At 50.6% G+C, this 21,803-nt stretch overlaps 4 protein-coding genes and 2 non-coding genes across 6 annotated transcripts; 2 read left to right on the forward strand and 4 right to left on the reverse strand.

Annotated features, from left to right (window-relative positions):
• Positions 1–3,471: 3,471 nt before the first annotated feature.
• On the forward strand, positions 3,472–4,431 carry LOC113429623 (olfactory receptor 52P1-like). The gene has a single exon (XM_026692126.2). The coding sequence runs from the start codon at positions 3,472–3,474 to the stop codon at positions 4,429–4,431; it is 960 nt and encodes a 319-aa protein (XP_026547911.2).
• Positions 4,432–8,685: 4,254 nt separating this feature from the next.
• Positions 8,686–9,634, forward strand: LOC113427605 (olfactory receptor 51G2-like). The gene is given in 3 exon segments (XM_026690119.2): positions 8,686–9,070; positions 9,073–9,102; positions 9,105–9,634. Coding segments are annotated over 3 exon segments (945 nt in total).
• A 5,579-nt stretch (positions 9,635–15,213) lies between these two features.
• On the reverse strand, positions 15,214–18,090 carry RPS11 (ribosomal protein S11). The gene is made up of 5 exons (XM_087965886.1): positions 17,941–18,090; positions 17,712–17,843; positions 17,544–17,619; positions 16,331–16,460; positions 15,214–15,388 (listed from the first exon to the last, which is right to left on the reverse strand). Exons 1-5 carry the CDS (start codon positions 17,953–17,955, stop codon positions 15,265–15,267), a joined length of 477 nt encoding a protein of 158 aa, XP_087822012.1. The 5' UTR covers positions 17,956–18,090; the 3' UTR covers positions 15,214–15,264.
• LOC113427606 (small nucleolar RNA SNORD35) lies at positions 15,854–15,948 on the reverse strand. The gene has a single exon (XR_003372878.1). It is a non-coding gene; the product is annotated as a small nucleolar RNA SNORD35 (small nucleolar RNA).
• On the reverse strand, positions 16,552–16,637 carry LOC148130317 (small nucleolar RNA SNORD35). Its single transcript, XR_015750020.1, has one exon. It is a non-coding gene; the product is annotated as a small nucleolar RNA SNORD35 (small nucleolar RNA).
• Positions 18,091–20,102: 2,012 nt separating the features above from the next.
• On the reverse strand, positions 20,103–21,322 carry LOC113429028 (olfactory receptor 52P1-like). The gene has a single exon (XM_026691546.2). It carries the CDS (start codon positions 21,257–21,259, stop codon positions 20,309–20,311), a length of 951 nt encoding a protein of 316 aa, XP_026547331.1. The 5' UTR covers positions 21,260–21,322; the 3' UTR covers positions 20,103–20,308.
• Positions 21,323–21,803: the final 481 nt, after the last annotated feature.

Consider the following 21,803-nt stretch of genomic DNA (forward strand, 5'->3'; position numbering starts at 1 on the left):
TTCATGAGAATTATCTTAATGGGTTTATCTTACACTGTCCTTCATTCCAGAGCTTTTGCTTACTTCCCAGCATCCTCCCTGCATTTTATTCATGTTTCCTGATCTTCCAAGGTTACATGGCTAAACTGACAGAGCTTTGCACGCCAAAACAACCGGACACAAAGAGAGTTTCCCGCTCCCATGCTACCACTCTGCTAAACAACTAATTCCCACAACAGCCTCTATGCCTCAGAACGTCAAACATAGGAGAGCTGTATTACCTATTATCCTTCTCATCTTTCCATCTTTCCCATTACCTGTATATCCTTCACCCTAATGGTGTTACCTAGTTAGCGTAAGGAAACATTTGCAAGAAACAAGCAGAGAGCACCAAGGGCCCCTGATAATTCTGTTGTTTGTATCTCGTGATTCATGTGGATTGCCTTTATTTAGTATTCTATTCTGATTTACCTTGACTGATTAGTCTCCCATGACAATCACTGAGTGCTGTATCTCATGATTTATGAGGATTGTATTTTATGATTATGATCATGATTTATCACTTGCTGTTTATATATATACACTGAGAACTTCTGCACTGGAGACAAATTCCTTGTGTGTCCAATCAATTTTGCCCAATAAAGAATTCAATTCAATTCTATATTCTGTTCTATATTCTGTTCTTATTCCCTATTCTATTCCCTACTCCTATTCTTTTAAGTTTCCAAAACATAACACAGAGAGGGGGGTGGTTTCCTTGTCCTGACCAAGGTCGTATTTTCTCTTCCACTCTTGCCTTCCCTTTAAACTCCCACTGGAGCCCAAGGAGCCCTAGTTGGCCAATGTTTTGCCCTCCCTCCTCCAGGGACTAACGGAAATGGCTGGGTCCACCGGCGCCGGAGGAGATGGCTCCCAGCCCACTGGGTGCCCCTCTTCTGCTCCGTCCGTGCCGTCTGCGGAGGCTCCTGCCCACCCTGGGCCTGTTCCAGGGCTGGCAATACTGCAGGGAGAGCCATTTCTCCCAGAGGGGAAGACTTGAGAAAGCAACAAAGACCCAGAGACGGGCTGAGCTTGAATTCCAGGCAAGGATTTCGCTTGGTCTGTTTGAGACTATAAAGGGTTCTTTCCTCATGGAAGGGGCAACACTTGTGCTGCACAAGGGGGGCCCTGGAGGATGCATGACACCCCACTCGAAAGGACCCCACAAAGCTGCCTCTGCCTGGTGAGTGTCCAAGCCCAAGAGATGCAGAGATGCAAGCATCCTGTTTGCTAGCATAGTTGGCTTCCTGGTCCAGTTTCTAAATTGGTAGCCAACGTTTGCCTGCTTTTTCTTTTTTTTTAAAAAAAACAAATTTTATTAATTTTACAATTAAAAACAAATCAACAACACATACACAAATAGAAGAGCAAAAAATAAAAGAAAAAGAAAAAGAAAAAAGAATGGAAAAAAAAGAAAAAAAAGAAAAAGGAACACTTAAAAACATTCTCATTTTCGACAGTTTGTAAGATCTTTTCTCTTCTTGATTTATGCCACATACGCACACCTCATCCCTATGTATGTTTATATATCACTCATATAGATTCGTCCTATTCTTTTTTTGCCTTATGATATAGAATCTGTCTTTTTTCTAACCATTTATACCAGCAATTCCAATTGTTATAATATATTGAAAAATCTTTATTTTTTAAGGCTAAAGTTAGTTTGTCCATTTCTGCACAGTCTGAGATTTTTTGGATGATCATCTGTTCTGTAGGTATATGAGGTAGCTTCCAACATTGAGCAAACGCTAGTCTGGCCGCTGTTAATATGTGTATTGTTATGTACTTGACTTTTTTTGATAGCTGTTTATCGAAAATCCCTAACAGGAAGGACTCTGGTTTATACTCAATCTGTTCTTTTGTTATATCTTCCAGCCAATTTCTAATTCTCTGCCAGTATTTTTGGGTTTCTTTACAGGACCACCACATATGAAAAAGGTTCCAACTTTTCTTTTACATTTCCAGCATTTCGGACTCATGTTGAGGCGCATCTTCGCTAATCTTGAGGGAGGAAGGTGCCATCTGTAAAACATTTTATAAGAGTTTTCTTTATATGCTGCCAATTTGTGATCTTATTGTTTCTACTCCAGATCTTTTCCCATTCTATTAAAGTGATACTCCGTCCCACGTTCCTACTCCAGGCTATCATATTCCCTTTAACTGTCTCTTCTTCTAACTCCACTTCTAATAGATAGTTGTAAAATTTAGTTATATTTTTCTTGTCTGATCCTAGTAAAATTTTGTCTAATTGCTGGAGTTTATTGTTAATTCCGAATTCTTTCCTATCCTGTTTGTATCTACTATGAATTTGCCTGCTTTTTCAGGGGACTGGAGGCTAAGACTGATGAGAACGGTTGCTGCAACTGGGTATGTCTGGTCTCGTGAAAAGAAGGACCAGGGGAGACAGGATAGCTGTCTGCCAATATCTGAGGGGCTTCCCCAAAGATGAGGGGGGTCAACTTATTCTCCAAAGCCCCTGAAGAGGCAGGAGAAGAAGAAACGGTGGAAACTCATCAAGGAGAGAAGCAACCTGGAGTTAAGGAGGAATTTCCTGGTGGTCAGAACAATCAACCAGTGGAACAGCTTCCGATGTTGCAGCTGTTCCATCAGGGGAAGTTTTTAAGAAGATGTTGGACAACCATTTCTTTGGAATGGTGCAGGGTCTCCTGCTTGAGCAGGGGCTGGACCAGGCGACCTCCGAGGTCCCTTCCAACTCTTCTTCTTCTATTATTCATTTGTAAAGTTGCCCCTTTAATTTCCACTCCTACCAAAGCATATTGTTGTCACTGTGGGACCCGAGCCGCCCACTTCTTGTGAAGCTCTTCCAAGCTTCTGCTGGGGATAGTTTAGCCTAGAACAAGATTTGCATAGGATCGTAGGAGACTGAGAAGGTTTCCTGCCATGGTGGGTCCTTGATGCTCTCTGAGCTTGGTGGTTTTCAGTGGTAGATCACAACAGACGATGTTGCCTAGTTTGGGTAATGAAACATCTGCAAGAAAACCATTAAGCTCAGAGAGCTTCAAGGATCTCACTGTCCTCCTCCTCCTTCACTCTGCAAATCCTTCTTCACTCTGCACATTTTCCACTGATGTTACCTCGTTTGATAATGAAACATTTGCAGGAAAACAACCAAGCTCCGAGAGCAGCCTCACTGCACCCCTGAGCTACAAAGATTCTGGCTTTCCTGCAGCTCTGAGCTTTCTCAACTAAAAGCCACACACAGCCAGGCACCACCACGTAAATACTACACATAGCTCAGTGCATACCTCCTGGGGAGAGAGAGAGAGAGGAGTCTCCAAGGATGGGCTCCAATGAGAGGCTGAAAGCTTGGAGCCTCCAGTCCCAGTGACCATCTTCATCTTCTGCCTGTTTCTCTGTTGTGATTGACAGGTGCTATGATCTCCAGTGAAGCTGGTGGCCAAAGCGATAGGTGCACCTTGGATGGTCTGAAGGATGGGCAATGTGACCTACTCCTGGTCCTTTCTCTTCGTGCTGCATGGCATCCCAGGGCTGGAGGCCTACCACCTGTGGTTCTCCGTGGCCGTTTGCGCTGGCTATGTGATCCTTATTGCTGGGAATTCTATCATTTTACTCGTCATTGTATCAGAACCGGCCCTCCACAGGCCCATGTACTACTTCCTCTGCATGCTGTCTACTATTGACTTGGCAATCACCACCTCTGCATTGCCCAAGGTGCTTTCCATCTTCTGGTTCCAGGCTGGGGAGATCCAGTTTAATACCTGTTTGACCCAGATGTTCTTCATCCACGCTTTGTGTATGATGGAGTCAGCGGTGCTGCTGGCCATGGCCGTAGATCGTTACGTGGCCATCTGCTTCCCTCTCAGGTACAATTCTTTCTTCACCGGCTCCCTAGTTGCCAAGATGGAGATAGCAGCTGTTGTCAGGGGGACCCTGCTGATGTGCCCGTGTCCTTTCCTGATCAAAAGGCTGTCCTTCTGTCGGACAAATGTCATCCACCATACCTACTGTGAGCACATGGCGGTGGTGAAGTTGGCCTGTGGAGACACCAGGATCAACAGCATTTATGGGCTAAGTGTGGCCTTGATTGTCATCGGAGGGGACCTTCTGTGCATTGGCCTCTCTTACTTCTTCATTGTCCGTGCAGTGCTGCGCCTTTCCTCCAGTGAGGCCAGGTTGAAAGCTTTCGGCACTTGTGGTTCCCACCTCTGTGTCATCACCATAACTTACAGCCCAGCCCTCTTCTCGTTTTTCACCCACCGCTTTGGCCACAACGTGGCCCCCCACGTTCATATCCTACTGGCCAACTTTTACCTTCTCTTTCCTCCTTTGTTGAATCCCATTGTATACGGAGTGAGAACCAAGGAGATTCGGAACCAGGTCATCAGAGTGTTCCTCCCAAACAAGGTCCTGGTCAAATCCAGGTCTGTCTGAATCTGCTCCCCAAATCTCCTTCTCCCTCTTGCCCCCTTGGCTGCAGCTGGACTGTGGGACCGGTTGGGGATCCCGTGCTTGTAGGCTGCCCCAGGGGGCCTCAGCTACACGGCAGCCTTGGGCCCCTTTTCTGGAGGCCCGCCAGGGCACATAGGCAATAAATGGAGAAACTGCCTTGGCTACCAGCGCTGTCAAAATGTACAATCACCAGATTTAGAACTTAATTTCCTCCAGTCACCTTGATTGCTTATCCCAGAAATAAGATCTTGGGAGAAAGAGATGAATGGAAGTGGGGGAAAGGTGCAGATGTGCAGAGTGGATGGGTGCCTTTGTGCTCAAATCCTGCTTGTGATGAGCTTGTGAGGGGCTTGCTCAGAAGGAACCGGGCAGATCCAATGCAGCCAAACCAAGCGAGCCTCTGGACCAGGCCTGGTCAGAATTGCCATGGAGAAGGTCACAGAAAAAGCATCTATCAAGATCAGACAATGATCACAGAACCACCACCAGTCATAAGAAGGTTAACCGTTAACTGCCATGCAGTAAGTCACAGTTGACCCAGCAATTGTCATTGAAAAGCTGAGGTGTGATATAAAAGTAACATGTACTAATGATTAATGATAAATAAGGATCATAGGTATTCAGGATAGGTATGAATAGATGTTAAAGGAATAAGACAATATTAAAGATGTATAATAATAACTGTAATATTGTATTGATGATTAGTGATAAACAAAGATAATATAGATTAAGATAAGTACGAATAGATGTTAAAGTATAAGATAATATTATATGTGGATGTCAATACTGTTGAAAAAGTAACTAAGATTTCTACTGGTGGAAAATAATAAAAATTTATTGGGAAAAAAAGAAAAGAAAAGCTGAGGTGACGTGAAAAGGAATATGTGAGGGAGGCCTTGGGCAAAGGGAAAGAGGACAAGCTGTTGAAGACCCCAGTCCGTGGACATCACTGTCATCTGCAGAAGATGCTCCCCTCTTCCCCAATTCTTGGGCAATCCCTGGGCCTGAGCAGAGCACAGCAAGTGAACATGTCTCTGTATGCACTCTGTACCCACGTATGATGCGGAAGAAATGGTGAACAATAAAGCTTGTGTAGGTTGACCGAGATTCTGTGCGTGCTTTGTGCTCCCTGGAGACCTCGTCACTGCTTACGATCCTGAACTCTTCCGTCTCCATTGAAAGGGAGTCACTCCAGAGGAAGGAATGGTAGACTGAAAAAGTCCATGCAAATCTTTTCTTTGGGGTTCCACCATTTTACTGAAACAGTGGACAGCTTTAAGTTTGGTATCATCAACACCTTCTTGTTAGCACCTAACTGAACATTGGGTGTTGTCCTATTATTTTCCAGTTCATTTTACCCAGTGCAATTTGAACCAACATTTATTTATTTAGCACAAAGGTCTTCAAACTTGACAAGTTTAAGACTAGTGGACTTCCACTCCCAGAATTTCTGAGCTAACATGACTGGAGGAGGAATTCTGGGAGTTGAAGTCCACCAGTCTTAAAGCTGTCAGATCTGAAGACCCCTGATTTAGCTTATGGCAATGATGTTCCTGCTTCTGCTCTATCCACTATGCACCCACAGGGGACGAACTAGCTGTCAGCCTTCAAGATCTTTTCTACTTTTCTACTGCTTTGCATCTTTCGGCTGCCATGGGGGAGGGGTTGCGTCTGAGAAGAGAGCTGGAGGTGTTACATTCTTGTGTTGTATAAATGAGGAGTGGGGGGGGGGAGTATAAATTCCTGTTCTTAAGTTTCTATTTCCTTGCTTAGCCTGCTTTCCTTTGCGCAACTGCGAATCTTTATCAAAATATGTCAAGGTCAACGGACAGAGGCCTCATCACCACCTGAAGATGCCCACATGACCATATCCAGAACTTTTAATTGGAAGAATCTTTTGAACTTTGAGGGGTGGGAACAATTCCATCCCTTTGTATATGTGATCTGTGCGCTTAATTCCTTAGATTCAGAATTCTACCTGTAACTTCCACTTCGAATTTCAGTAAAAGATATCTTTCCTCTAATCTATGGAGTCTAAGTATTTCTTTCTTGGATTTTGAATGGAGCACAGACTGACACTAGCTCTGCATTCAAACTGACCAATGGCATTCTGCAGCGTCATCTGGGGCTTTTCCCCTCCACCACTTCAGCCCCAGCTGGATTCACTCTACTGTATGAAACACCATTATTTTCCCACCAAAGTGGCACTTATTTATCTACTTGCTGTAACGTGCTTTCAGACAGCTAGGTGGGCTGAAGTCCTGGGAGCTCATCCCGTCCCATGGTGCTAGGACTCGAACCCCTGGAGCACAGACCTCCTCTAGTATGTTTAAGCCACCACTCCACCACACCTCGTTTGAATCAATAGCCAAATGTCAGGCTGTGATTTTTTGTTCTGTGATATTTGCTGCTTTCCTCCCACCCACCCCCGAAAACCAGGGTCAGCAGTCAAAATCAAAACACTGAAGGAATATCATCTGTCTGGGCTCTAAAATTGACCAAAGCTCTGACTGCATCCCTGAGATCAGAAGGCAAATAGCACATCATAAGTAATAGAATAATATAGATGACCAGAAGACCACCTCCGTGTCATAGTCCTGCCCTCCCCCACATACACACTAAAATACAGGGACTCAACCCCACCCCGCCCTTCCTATGCCAAGACAAGGAGAACAACTAAGTTTTAATTTTTTATGGACAGTCCCAGGGGTAGGATTCTACCGGTTTGGACCGGTTCTATAGAACCGGTTGTTATGGTTCTGTGCACTTCGGAGAACCGGCAAATTGTGCCCCTGGCTGGCTCGGCCCCCCTCTGCCCCTCCCGCCTCCCCCCTGCCCAGTCAGTCCTTATCACGCATGTGCAGCATTGCGCACATGCCCGACATCGTTGACTGCATTCTCCCCCGCCCAATCACTCCTGAAGGTATTTCTTTGTTCCCCTCCCGAAAATCATCTGTTCCTATGATCAGCTGTGCTGGGATCCCCCTCGCTGTCTTTCCGTTTCATCCAGGAGGCTTCCCGGAGGCCCAGAAGGTGCAAAAAAATGGAGGGGGGGGACGCAGCACCCCACCGCACCCCATTTGTTGCCTTCCTGAGCCCCAGGGAAGCTTCCTGGGAGCAAAAACGCCCCCCAGGAGGCTTCCCTGAGGCCCAGAAGGTGCAAAAAATGGGGGGGGGAGTTGCTGCCAAAAAAGCCACGCCCACCTAGCCATGCCCACAGAACCAAATTTGAATCCCACCCCTGGACAGTTGATAAGATGGGCCCAGAGTGGGGGAAGGTCAACCCAAGGGCAGAGGACGTACAGGAGAATGGCAGGGCTTCTCCCACCTTCGCAATCCTTCCAAGTTACCACTGACACCCCAAAACTGTATATGACCAAGGAAGGAAGGAAGGAAGGAAGGAAGGAGGAAGGAGGGAGGGAGGGAGGGAGGGAGGGAGGGAGTTGCTCCAGCAACAGCTTAGTGAGGCCAACAGTAGACAGTCTGGCTGATTCAGCAACCCATTGTATGCTTGGAAAACTCCCGTGATGGGACTGTTTCCTGGCACTCCCTTCACCTGGGAGGCTGCCTAAGGCGCCTGAGCTGAGGTCCAGGGCTGGGAGATGTTTGCGGTAACCCAGAGAGCCAAGACACAGATCTCAGTCCCCATGGATGACCCTCTACTCTTGGCCGAAGAACCCCAGAGGCCTCCCCTCAGCCACCATCTCCCTTTATAAGGACTTTTAGCAACTCAGGTAACGACCATCACTAGGAAAAAATCTCATCCAAAGAAGAAGAAGAGGAGGAGGGGGGGGGAATGCATTTCCCCTTCTAGTCTCTCACGCAGCATCTCTGGATTGCCTGGTTTGGAGAAGAGACGAGGCTCCCTTGAAGAAGACGGGTCTGCATGGGCTGAAGTAGACAACAATCGGGAAGGGGTGATGCTTCTGGGTCCACCTCCTGGCCCAAGAAGGAGCCGGGAGAGGTCATCACATGGTCTTCAAGGGCACCAGGCTGCGGAGTTCAGGCGGTTCTTCTGGGAAGGACAATCTCAAGGAGGCTGTGTGAGAATCCAGCCTCTTACGGAGAGGCTGCTTTCCTTCCAGGATGAAGGGTGAAGACGGAAGGTCCCAATCGGAGGCACGAAGCTCTCCAGGGCAGGGAGGGGAGGCAAAGCTGGGGCCTCCTGGGGTGCAGAGCAGGAAGGGCATTAGGAGATCCGCGAAGGGCACCGGCAGGCGCGCGCAGTGACTCGCCATGGCATCAGCTACCCTCCCCAATGTCAGCTTGGCGGTGTTTGCCCTGGGCGGCTTCCCTGGTCTGGAGACAGCCTACGGCTGGATTGGCACCACCGTCTTCTGTGTCTACTTGGTGGCCGTGCTGGGCAACTGCTCCATCCTCTACATCATCTGGGTAGAGCCCAGCCTGCATCGGCCCATGTACCAGTTCTTGGCCATGCTGGCTGCCACCGACTTGGGCCTCTGTGCCATCACCATGCCCACCGTGCTGGGCGTCCTCTGGTTCCGCCTGAGGCAGATTAGCAGCCAGGCCTGCATTGCTCAAGCCTTCTTCCTCCACGCCTTCGCCCTCATGGAGTCGGCTGTGCTCTTTGCCATGGCGGTGGACCGTTTCGTGGCTATCCGGTACCCCTGAGGTACTCCGAGCTGCTGAGCACCCCCGAGTCCTGCGAATTGGGCTCGCCCTCTTCCTGAGGAGCACCCTGGCCTTACTGCCCGCCTTCTACTTCCTTGCCCAGTTCCCCTACTGCCCACACCCCAGGCTGTCCCACTCCTACTGCCTGCACCAGGACCTGATTCGCTCAGCTTGCAGCGATACCACTTTCAACAACTTCTACGTGCTGGTCGTGATCTTCCTCAGCATGGGCTCAGACCTCCTCTTCATCCTCCTGTCCTACAGCCTGATCCTGAGGGCCGTCCTGGGCATGGCGTCCAGCGGCCGCAGCCCCGTCAAGGCCCTGAGCACCTGTGCCTCCCACCTCTGCGCTGTCCTGGTCTTCTGTGCTCCTGCGCTTGGGCTGTCTATCATACACCGGTTTGGGCAGCATGCGCCTCCCTTGGTCTATGCCCTCATGGGCAACGTCTACATCCTCTTTCCACCATTGATGAATCCCATCCTCTACAGCCTGAAAACCAAGGAGATCTCTGGCCGGCTCCTCCAAATGCTCAGGAGCCTCTGGAAGGCGTAGCGCAAGGGAAGACGGGGGGGGGGGCTTCGCCTCTGCCCAGACAGACAAGGGTCCCTTTAGTGGGTCCCCTGCAGGCCAACCCTTTCCTTGTTAGATGGCCAAGCAATGACTGGAAGGACCCTGGCTCACCCACCTCCCGAGGCTTTCAGGGCCACCGCTGGGAACTTCCTGATCTTTGAATAGGTTTCGCACGAGGACCGCGAGGAATTCTAGGATCCCCGTTTTTAAATATATTCCACAGCTTGAGACGATCGACCAAATCAGAGGCCTCTTAACCCCCTCTTCTCTGGGGCAGCCCCTCAAATATTGGAATACTTCTGGGGGAGAGTAGATAGCAGTGTTCTAGTATTTGAGGGGCTGCCCCAGAGAAGAGGAAGGGGGCAACCGATTCTCCAGAGCACTTGAGGGCAGGATAAGAAATGACGAATAGAGACTCATCAAGGAGAAACCAGCTTAGCACCAAGACATTTCCCGACAGTGGGACGGCTTCCCTCCAGAAGCCGTGGCTGCTCCAACACTGGAGAGTTTTAAGAAGAGACTGGACAGCCGCTGCTCTGGAAGGGTATATAGGGTCTCCTGCTTCAGCAGGGGGCTGGACTAGACGATCTCCAAGGTCCCTTCCAATTCTGTTCTTCTGTTACTCTCAATGTAGCATGTTGATATGTCTTTGATAACGTTTCCTTCTCAGTTATCCTACCTCCCTCTGCCATCAAGTTTCATGTTTTTAGCCTTTTCAAAAGCCATGTTGAACTTTTTTTTCTCGTGTCAGGCTGTAATCTGCATTGGATGACCTTAAGCATTATTTTATTAGTGTGTGAAATTAAGGATATTGAATGATGATATGCACACTCAATATATTAACTCTCCTCTTTTTGGTATGGCAATGTAGATTGGCACCGTGTCAAGCACTGTGTCATTCTCCAGACGGGCCTCCATGGAACCTCGCTTGGAACCTGCAGAGATTATCCTTTTGCTGCTTGTCACATTTCCATAAATGTACCATCAATTCCCCTAGAGGGAGGACATCAATTTTGAAAAGACCACAGTGTAAAGTGAGAACCATCAAGCGATGGAGCAGAAGTTGCCTTCGGAGGTGGTGGGAGCTTCATCCCTGGAAGCTTTCAAGAAGAGACTGGACTGCCATCTGTCAGAATTGCTATAGGGTCTCCTGCTTGGGTGGGGGGTTGGACTAGATGACCTACAAGGTCCCTTCCAACTCTATCAATCTGTATCTGTATCTGCCATCAAATTCTCCCCACTGAATATATTCTTCTAGACACGGAAGTCTCTGAGTTATAATGTAAGATTAGAAAGAGTGCCCAGTGCAGGTGTATTTTGTCAAATGAAGCTTTGCTGATCTGTGCAGCAAAAACTGGTGATTTGCAACTGGACAATGGAAAGAATTTGGCCTTCACATAAAGCAAAACTGAGGCTGTCAGGCTCTGATTTCTTGTTTTGGGAAGTTTGCTGCTCCCACCCCCCCCCAAAAAAAAATCAGGGCCAGTAATCCACATTTTCTCACCTATCACTCGCTTGTGCCAAGAGGGCACATGGCACACAGGTTGGCATTACAGCACAAAAAAACCCTAGCTTTTTGTGTTTGCATGTTCCAGGGGCCTCCAAAACGGGCAATTTTAAGATCATGCGGGCTGAGGAATTCTGGGAGGTGAAATCCACAAGGCTTTGAAGTTGCCAAGTTTGGAGATCCCTGACTTATACATCGAGTTTGCAGGAAGCCAGTGTCATTCCGTTGTGTGTTTCATGCAAACTGGCCCTTCAGAGTTGCCCTGGAGCTTCCCACGCCTCTGTGATATTCCCCCAATCCCTCCCCCCAAAAGGAATTCTTGGTTGAAGAGTAATAGTTAAGGAGGCTTCATAATATGAGGGAGGAAAACCCCCCTTTCTTACTTCCAAATTGTATTTTGCAAATAAAATGTATTTGCAATTGTATTTACTTTTTACCATTTGCTAAGCGGGACTCAATTAGCAAGGTAAGAATAGCTTTGCTGGGTCCTGCAGGTATCTTCAGTTTCTCTTCATCGGATCCCTTGGCCATCCCCCCAGGCAGCTTTCTACCAGCTTCCCTCCAGAGGCTGTGGGGGCTCCGTCACTGCAGGTTTGAAAGAAGAGACGGGACAAGCCTTTGTCTGAAAGGGTCTGGGGTCTCCTGCCTGAGCAGGAAGGGGCTGGACTAGAAGACCCCCAAGCGCTCAAAGGGTCACCACCTCCAATACACATGACATAAACATGACAAAATACATACAAAATTATGCCTATACGCCCATATATGACATGACACAGAGAAACAACCCTGTCTAGTTGAGAGGTACAAATGAGAGGCTTTGTTCCAGGCTGACCCGGCATTTAGCAGGAACAGCCCAAAGCCCAGAGGGCCTCTCCAGGTGCCGTGACCAGGCCTTGGGGAAGAGGCAGGGGGGCTGCTACAGGACACCGGGGCCATGTTCCCGAGAGAGGAGGGGGGCGTATCCCCAAGCCCTTCGCCATTTCTCCTCTGTCTACCATCCCCCCCACCCCCCGGTCCCTGCCAGCATCCCCCCAGGCCAAAGGGCCCCGTGGAGTCAGACCATCGCTCTCACGGAGAGATTTCTTCTCATTCCCAACCAATTCAGCATCCGCCCCAACCTGGGCCTGCTCTGCACCTCCCAGGGTCATCCCCCCACCCCTGCATCCCATGCTTCATTTAATGACTGCATCAGGGAGAGAAGGTGGAGTGGGACGGTGGCCTGGAGGTGGAGCTCTTGCCTCACAATCAGGAGGCTGTGAGTTCAATCCTAGGTGGAGGCAGGTGTTCCTCTCTCTGGGCACAATGAGATCGTATCTGCCGAACAAAACTCCGCATTGGCGACAGGAAGGGCATCCAGCCATTAAAACACTCTGCTAGCTCCATTCAGTTGCCTAGGCTCCATCCCGCAAGGGATTATGGGGTCATTAAATGAAGATAATGATCAGGGAGGAGGTATGGGGGTTCACTAAGTGAGGCAATCTTAATAGTCATCACAACCTGCTAGGCAGGCCCAAAATTGACCTAGGCATAGCCATTTTATTTAGCCTTATTATATATTCCTTTTCTTTCTTTCCCTTTGCTGGTTATGGGGGGGGGGGTTGGGTTTGCCACATTCCTAAGTGGGGAGGAGTGGAGCGAGAGAGAGTTGTTGAGGCTAGGTGGTTCTTCTTCCCGTGGGAACAAAAGCCGACCCTGCTGAGACCTGGAGGTGGAGATTGATGACACCAGGCAAACGTTGATTTACTTCTATTTGGGGAATGTGACTTTTGGGGACTGTTTCTAACTTCCAATATTATGTGGGGTAATTCCGGCTTGGGTCAGATCCAGAATTACCACAGACTTTGCCAATTTGATGCTTCCCTAAATAAAAGAAATTGTTTTGGAAGACGGACTTGGCTCTTTAAATGGATTTCATCCCTTGGAAACCTGACACTGCTATTGTAATGGCTCCTTATGGTCATAAGACAAGGACTATCTGTAATTTGATTCTTGTCTCTGACCAGAATCTTCATGGGTGACCCTTCTGGGCATGGGGGGTCCAGTGATATGGCTCAGTCCACCCTCAGGATGGCCGAACTCTTCAGCACTACAGGAGAATCGTTCCTCGTCCCCTGGATGGCAGCAGCAGAGGGAGGCGTCTTCAAGGAAGGTTTCCGGTGACCAGGAGTTTCCTTTGATTCATGTTTCTAGTTCTCCACGAGGAACGTAGAATCGGACAAGGACTGCCAAGGCCAAAAATTCTCCTTTATCGCACATAGAATTGAACTTTAGTAATTTGCAAATTCTTTATAATGTTAACAACCAGCATCTTCTGCCCTGTTTATCAATTGGCCTGAATGTGATGTGGCCAAACTGACGGGGATCCTAGGTTTCCAAGAGCTGAGGACATAACTCAGAGGGGGGCGTGACACACTCCCGGTCCTTCCTCTTCGTGCTGCATGGCATCCCAGGGCTGGAGGCAAAACCACCTGGGGTTCTCCGTGGCCGTTTGCGCTGGCTGTGGGATCCTTATTGCTGGCAATTCTATCATTTTACTCGTCATTATATCAGAACCGGCCCTCCACAGGCCCATGTGCTACTAGAGGCCCACCAGGGCACATGGGCAATAAATGGAGAAACTGCTTTGGCTACCAGTGCTGTCAAAATGTACAATCACCAGATTTAGAACTTAATTTTCTCCAGTCACCAAGCTTGTTTATGCCAGAAATGATTGTGGGAGGAAAAGGTGGCTAGAAATGTGCAGAGTGGAGCAGATGGATTTGTGCTCAAATGCTGCTTTTGTTGGGCTTGTGAGAAGGAACTAGAAGAAAGACACAGGCCTGGGTCCCAGAGGTTACAGAGCAAAAGCCCATCAAGGTCAGACCAGGACCAGAGAATGCTGGCTTGGATACCTTGGATGCTGGCTTGGACAAGGAGGAAGACCTGGCTCCGAGGTCATCTGAGAGGGAGGTTCAGGAGGTTCAGGGGGGACCTGGAAGGCTCCATGACGGGAGTGGGCAGTGCCAGGAATATCTGGGGGGTCCATGACGGAGCGCCTGGATGAACAGCTGGCTGCCCAGGCAGAAGGCAAGGTCCAGCTGCAACCAGTGCGAATGACCAGCCAGCTGCATGGGCCAGAGAAGAAATGCAGCTGCAGCTGGTCAAAGAACAGGAGCTGCCTCCCCTGCTGGATCCTAGGACGGACAGAACCGAGCAGAGGAAGGTGCAAGAGGTCAATGAGGCTACTCGCAAGGAGGCAGCCTCCACCCTCCCAATGAGGGGCATCAGGCGGCACCTATTTAGCTACTACGTGTCTGGAGTCTGAGACACCTATTTGCAATTCTGTTTGGCGTGTGTTCTCGAGTTCCTTGAACCAATTGAGTTCCATGCGCCTTGGCTTCTTGGACTCCATGCTGACTTCTTCATGCTTTTGACCTATGGACTGGCATTGACCCCTTGTACTTCGTGTGGAGCCCCTCATGCTTTGGACCCCTAGACTTCTACGGACTCTCTCATGCTGTGTTAACTTTGTCACAACTTTGTCTATTACTCACTTTGGGCTCTATTAAGTTTGTTGGGAACAGATCCCTGAAACACGGCCCTTGCAGCCGGGGGCGCTGGGGAATGAAAAAAGGGGCTCGGCAGAGTGGAATAAACACGTAAAACCCCACCTGTGTGTGCCTGTGTGGACTGGGACAGAACAATATGCCCATGTATGCACATTTGTTCACATGATGTTGAAACCATTGTGAATGATAAAGCTTGTGTAGGTTGAGACGCACTGTGTACTTCACTACACAGGTTGAGACGCACTGTGTACACAGTACTTCACTACTTCAGATCCTGAACTCTTGAATCTCCACTGAACAGGTGGGATTCTAATTGGGGGGAATTTGTAACCAGTTACTGGTTTTCTGAATGTCTTCAACAATGGCAGAGCTTCAAATGCCTTCGCCGGAAAAGGCCGTACAAATTCAGGGAGATATTCAGTCTCGTATCTGCCTTGAAAATTGCTCACGTTGAACTCTAATGACGAGGAGGGAGGAATGAGCCTGCCGTTAGCGAAAGGACAGCGTTCAAATCACACCAGCTTCTTTATTGATACAAAGAAAAGTACAAATAGCCTTTAAAACTTCTGGAACTGTTTTTTGGTGCCAGCAGCCTTGGTCACCTTGAGGACATTGAACCGGACAGTCTTGCTGAGGGGGCGGCACTCTCCCACCGTCACAATATCCCCAATCTGCACATCCCTGGGGGGGGGGAGAGAAAGAAGAGAGCTTTAGACTCGCCAACAAGAAATGCAAGCACTGAAAGTAGCTGTCTGCAAGTCAAATGCAGATCCAGGGTGTTGAAGAGGCTGAGTTGGAAGGTGGGGTTAAAGGTGTCATCAGTTTAGACTCCTGACATTGTCACAAAAGAACTAAGCCCCCCCTCCCTTGAATGCTGTTCTCCATTCAATCGTGTCCAACTCTGGGCGATTCTCCACCTCTCCTGACCTCGCACTGTTTGACTTGTTCTATGCTCTGGCTGGCGTCAGCTTTGATGGTGTCCAGTCTAACAATGCCACAAAAGGCAGCTTTGCAACCGCAGGACCAGAACAGTCGCCACCAACACATCAGGTGGACAGGCAAGGCCGACCCCCCTGTGCCTTAGAGGCAATAAGGCTTGCCAAGTTGCCAGGCATTCTGGGGCCATGGCGAGCCAAGCAGAGCAAGCTCTTTGGTTCAGTGAGTGCCAGGTTGGCGTTTTCAGCAATGCCCCGTTCACTCGAGGGCTCTGCAGACCATCGTGAGATTATACATCATCACCAAAGGGCTTGCTGTAGGCCAGGGGTGTCTATCCTGGGCAACTTGAAGACCTGCAAACTTCAACTCCCAGAATTCCCTACCAGGCATAGCTGGCTACGGAATTCTGGGAGAAGTCCAGAAGCCTTAAAGTTGCAAAATGGGAAGCCATAAAAACGCAGGCTGCCATTGCCCCAACTTCCATGGCAGGGGGCCACGCTGGTCCCCGGGTTCCAAATTTTACAATGGGTCTCAAAGCATAGCAACTTCTGACCAAAAGGTGCCTGCTAATTCTACCACCTGACCTGGGCGGAGCTTGCCTGGGCCCTTGTGCAATGCAAGAGGAGGAGCCTGCAAGGCCCCCACAGGGCAACCAGATCGCCAGCCCCTCTGGCGGCATTTCCTCACCTGAAGCAGGGAGACAGGTGCACCGACATGTTCTTGTGCCGCTTCTCGAAGCGGTTGTATTTGCGGATGTAGTGCAGGTAGTCCCTGCGGATGACGATGGTGCGCTGCATCTTCATCTTGGTGACCACACCTGGGGGGGGGAGAGAAGTCCGGTGAAGGCCAGAAGCCCCACAGGGGTCCATCAGGGGCTTCAGGGGGAGGCAGGAAGGGCCCCGAGGCTAGGCAGGGCATCAGTCGTGCCAAAGGGCAGCGTCGACAGCACCCACTCAGGGCTCCGCAGACCATCGTGAGAGAAGCATCCCTTGCCACAGCAGCCCGGGGGGAGGGGAGAAGAGCAGAAGCAGAGCCCTGATAGCCCCCAGGGTGACCCAAAGGCACTTTTTCCAAAAGGCAACTGAAGGTTCTCTCTCTTTTCCTTTGGAGACGTTTCACTTCTCATTCAAGAAGCTTCGTCAGTTCTGGCTAAATGGGGGGGGGGGCTGGAAGGATTTACATTCTTTGCAGTCATCTGGTCATTAGGTCAGGGGTCGCCAACCTTTTGGACCTCAGGGACCACCAAACTCATAATTTTAAATCCTGTGGACCACTAATATGAATTTTGACTGACGGTGGTGGGAAAGTTGGTCCCCTATTCCAGAGCTGCAGGTCACCCTGGAGCAGCTGCTCCTCCCCCAGGGTGCATCGGCCTGCCATGGACTGGAGGCGCAGCTGCCCCGGGGTGACCAAAGGGCCAGTCCTGGGACTCCTGCACCTCTGGAATAGGGGGCCGACTTTCCCACCGATGTCAGCAAGCCACCCCAGGGCGGATTTCCCTGCCCCGCTGTTGGCCTTGCCTTCCAGTCCCAGCTTGCATTGCTCTGCTCAAGGAAAGGTTTGCGCTCGGCTGAGCAGTGGGGGCCAGCGGGTGGGCGGCCCCGCCTTGGGTTCCCACGCAGCCTGGATTCATTGCTTTGGGGGGGGACATTGCTCTGCGGCCCACCGGCTGGCAACCACTGGGCTGGAGCCCCCAGGTAAACGGTGGAGGCTTCTTGGGGGACCCCGAGGGCCCAGGTCAAGCGGCCCCAGGGGCTCTCAGAGGCAAATCCTGCCAGGCCCGGGAATCCTTCCATTTGGGGAGGGGGGAGCATCTCTGGGACAACCGGGGCCTGGAAGAGGGAGGGGGAGGAAAGAGGGGCGGGATCCGGGGAGGGTCTTCGCAGGGCGGCGGGCCTACCGGAGAGGATGCGGCCCCGGATGGAGACGTTGCCGGTGAAGGGGCACTTCTTGTCGATGTAGGAGCCCTCGATGGCCTGCAGGGGTGGGGGGAGAGAGAGAGACCGCGTGACCCCCGCGGGTCGTCCCCCCAGCGCCGCCCCTCCCGCCCTCCGCCGCCCGCGGGCACCTCCTTGGGGGTCTTGAAGCCCAGGCCGATGTTCTTGTAGTAGCGGGGCAGCTTCTCCTTGCCGGCGTCGCCCAGCAGGACCCGCTTCTTGTTCTGGAAGATGGTGGGCTGCTTCTGGTAGGCCCGCTCCGTCTGCAGGGGAAGCACAGCGCGCTCAGCCGGGAGCCACGGCCGCCCAGAGCCCGCCGCCCAAAGCCCCGGACCGGCCCGGAGCCCGCGCGGGACCCACCTGCGTGTCCGCCATCTTGCCCGCGCGGAACGAAAAGAGACCGCGCGCGCGGCACGCCGGGAGGTTTATCCTCGCTGGGGGAAGTGACGCAGTACGCCGCACCTCTTCCGGCCGCCGTTCGGCCCTCCGCTCGCGGCCATTGGCCCGGAGACGGGAGGGGGCGTGTCTCCAGGGTCTCTGGGGTGCGTGCCTGGGGAAAGGCGAGCCGCCTTAGAGGGAAAGGGCATGTGGACTTCAACTCCCAGAATTCCCCCGCCAGCTTTGCAGGGAGAGAGGGACCCGGAGGAGGCGCGGGCGGGTAGAAAGTATCGGGGGGGAAGAAGAAGCGGGCAGACCGGGATTGTCACGCCGGGGTGAGAAACGGAAGGCCTGAAGGTTTTGGCCTGCAGCCCCCGAGACGTGGTCCGGTCAATGTAGGTCCTAGTAAGGAGGAGGAGGAAGAGGCGGGCCTTCCTCTGAGCATGAGGAAAGGAGGGGGCAAGATGGCTGCCCTCCTGAGGCCGGAGGGAGGAGGCCGCTGGTGGCGCCGGGGAGCCTCCCTCTCTCAAGGCCCGGCCCGGGAGCGCAGCCTTCCGCCCGCCTGCCCGCTTCCTATCCCGGCCTCCGCGGTCCTCGTGCATCTCCGCGGACCCCGCTCTGTGCCCCACTGGAAGCCTCCTTGGGAGGCGGAATCCGCCCCGGGGATGGAGGCCTCCCCTCCTGCGCCAGAGATCCCCGCCCGGGGAGAAGGGGCCTATTTCCCAGTGCGGGCCTCGCAGGGCCCCTCAGCGGCCCCCGCAACCCTGACGGCCCCCGAGGAGGAGCAGGGGGGCGGCGGTGTGTCTCCCACACGTTTTGCTCTCCTGGGTCCCATTTTCAAGACACACAAGTTGAGGCGTGTCTTTAAGACTTGTGGACTTCAACGCCCATAATTCCTTGGGCAACCCATGCTGGCTGGGGGATTCTGGGGCTTGGAGTCCATAGGTCGTCCCAAAGGTGCTTTTTTTTTTTCTGGAGGCAACTGGATTTTTCTTGTTTTTTTCTTTTGAAGGCACAGCTCTGGCTGGATGGTGGGGAATGGAAGGATCTCTACTCCTTTGCATCCGGGGTCTTTGAGGCCACTTGGAGGTTTATCTGTGTCCTCAAAGTTACCTGAGTAGAACAGAACAGACAATAGAATTCTTTTATTGGCCAAGTGTGATTGGATACACAAGGAATTTGTCTTGGTGCAAATGCTCTCACTGTACATAAAAGAAAAGAGACATTCGTCAAGAGTTGAGAATCATCAGGTACAACACTAAATAGTCATAGGATACAATAAGAATCAAATCATACTAGGAAACAGTCAGTATAGATCGTAAGGATACAAGTGACAAAGTTACAATCATACAGTCACAAGTGAGAGGAGGTGATAGGAGTGATGAGACGATTAACAGTAACAGTAGTGCAGACTTTGTGAATAGTTGAACAGTGCTGAGGGAATTATTTATTTAGCAGAGTGATGGTATTCGGGGGAGAAAAAGCTGCCCTTGTGTCTAGTTGTTCTGCTGTGCAGTGCTCTATTGCAGCGTTTTGAGGGTGGGAGGTGAAGTGTATTGGAAGTAGAAATCCTTCCATTCCCTACCATCCAGTCAGAGCTGAAGAAGCTTCTTGGATGAGAAGTGAAATGCCTTCAGAAGAAAAAGCAAGAAAGTCCTGTTACCTTTTGGGAAAAGCACCTTTGGAACAACCATGACCAGAATAGAATTAGAATTGGAAAGGACCTTGGAGGTCTGAGAATCTCTAAACTTTCACAAGTCTTTTTTAAAAAGTTAAGGTTGGACAGCTCTGCCTTAGAGTGTTATTTTATTTATTTCTTAAATGTATATGCCTCCCATCTCGCTGTCAAACAACTCTGGGCAGCCCTCAACAGTATAAAAACAATCCAAAACAAACCTTAAAAGATGAAAAGCCTTCGACATTAAGAATTAAAATATTAAAATTAACCAAGAACTAGATAAGGGACTGATGCATAAGCAGGGTGGAGACGAGATCTGCTAAGCTATGAAACATCTTCAAAGTGGTTATTTTTCTGTCCTTTTCATTTCAAAAGCAATGATCAGTCAGCTGTGGTTGCTGTGTTTGTGAAATTCAGGCTAAGCAAATAAAATATATTTAATTCTTGTTTTTAACTCTTTTTAGATTCACACATATCTTTGTGTGTATTTGTATATCGTCCAGAATTGCTCTAGGAGGGAGATGGGCAGTCTCCAAATGTGATCTATAAATAAATAAATGTTTGGGTGATTTATGTCGTCCTGGCCTTACATTATCGAATGGGCTTCATTTGATCACTATAACCGCCCATCTCAGCAAGTGATTCTTGCATAGAAGGTCCTGGTGAAGTCCGTCATGCAAGGCCCTTCCTCCTAAGGACGAGAGTGACCACTTGGTCTCGGATCTCCCTGGTCTTCACTCCGTAGACAATGGGGTTCAGCATGGGAGGGAAGAGGAGGTAGAAGTTGGCCAGAAGAATGTGCACGTAAGGTAACACATGGTGGCCAAATCTGTGTGTCAGGATGGTGAAGAGAGCTGGCGTGTAGGACACCAGGATGACCACCACGTGAGCTGCACAGGTGCTGAAGGCCTTGTAGCGGGCATCTCGTGAGGGCAGGGCCAGGACCGCCCTGGTAATCATGCAGTAGGAAAAGGTGATAAACAGCAGATCGCCCCCGACCACCAGGAGGGCCACCAGGAGCCCGTAGACCACGTTGGCCAGGATGCTTGAGCAAGCCAGCTTCACCACCGCCATATGCTCACAATAGGTGTGAGCAATGGTGTTGCTCTTGCAGTATGAAAGGCGTGCGGCTAAGATGGGGATTGGGGCGATGAAGAGGGTGCCTCTCAGGACCACTACGATGCCAATCTTGGTCAGCAGCGGGGTGGTTAGGATGGAATCGTATCTCAGGGGGTTGCAGATGGCCACGAAACGGTCAAAGGCCATGGCCACCAACACACTGGACTCCATGACCGAGAAGGCGTGGATGAAGAACATCTGGACCAGGCAGGCCGTGGAACTGATTTCTCCAGCTCGGAACCAGAGGATACGGAGCATCTTGGGCAGGGTGGAGGTGGACAGGACCAGATCTATGGTGGACAGCATGCAGAGGAAGAGGTACATGGGCTTGTGGAGTCTCTGCTCGGTGGTGATCACGTACAGCATGGTGCTGTTCCCCAGCAGAGTCACAACGTACAGGGAGGAGAGCGGGATGGAGATCCAGCGGTAAAAAGCTTCCAGGCCAGGAATCCCCAGCAGGAGGAAGGAGGAGGAAGTGCCATGGCTCCCGTTAAGCGCAAACATAGCTCCTGGGAGGCATGGCACACGCTGGATCCACCGTCAGCGTCGTCACCTGAGGCAGGGAGGGAGAACCAAAAAGCAGGAAGGGGTGAACTTGGCTGCACCCTAAACAAGGGCCCACCTGCCACATCAGAATATAGAACCATAGTTTTAGTTTACTTTATTGCCCTTGCAATAAATCAAACACCATCTTCAGGGCATACCATGACCATGAAAATAAACACACATCCTTCACATTCTATGCATTGAACTGAAAACCCATAACACCACACCAACACTGCACTATACAGTAGGATTCAACAGAGCTACTGCCCTGGGATAGAAGCTGTTTTTCAGCCTATTTGTCCTTTTTATTATTGTCCTGTACCGTCTGCCAGGTGGTAATAGTTCAAACAAAGGGTGCCCAGCATGAGATGGATCTTTGAGAATGTTTTGAACTTTCTTGAGGCAGCGGGAGCTATAAAGCTCTTCCAAAGAGGGGAGAAGGCAACCCAGGATCCTCTGGGCAATGACGTTCACCCTCTGGAACGCTGTCCCATCTGCCCCT

The sequence above is a fragment of the Notechis scutatus genome, chromosome 5, assembly GCF_049901735.1.
Source record: "Notechis scutatus isolate UNSWTSFEM ecotype Mainland chromosome 5, rNotScu1.2, whole genome shotgun sequence".
In the NCBI taxonomy this organism is placed as follows: Eukaryota; Metazoa; Chordata; class Lepidosauria; order Squamata; family Elapidae; genus Notechis; species Notechis scutatus.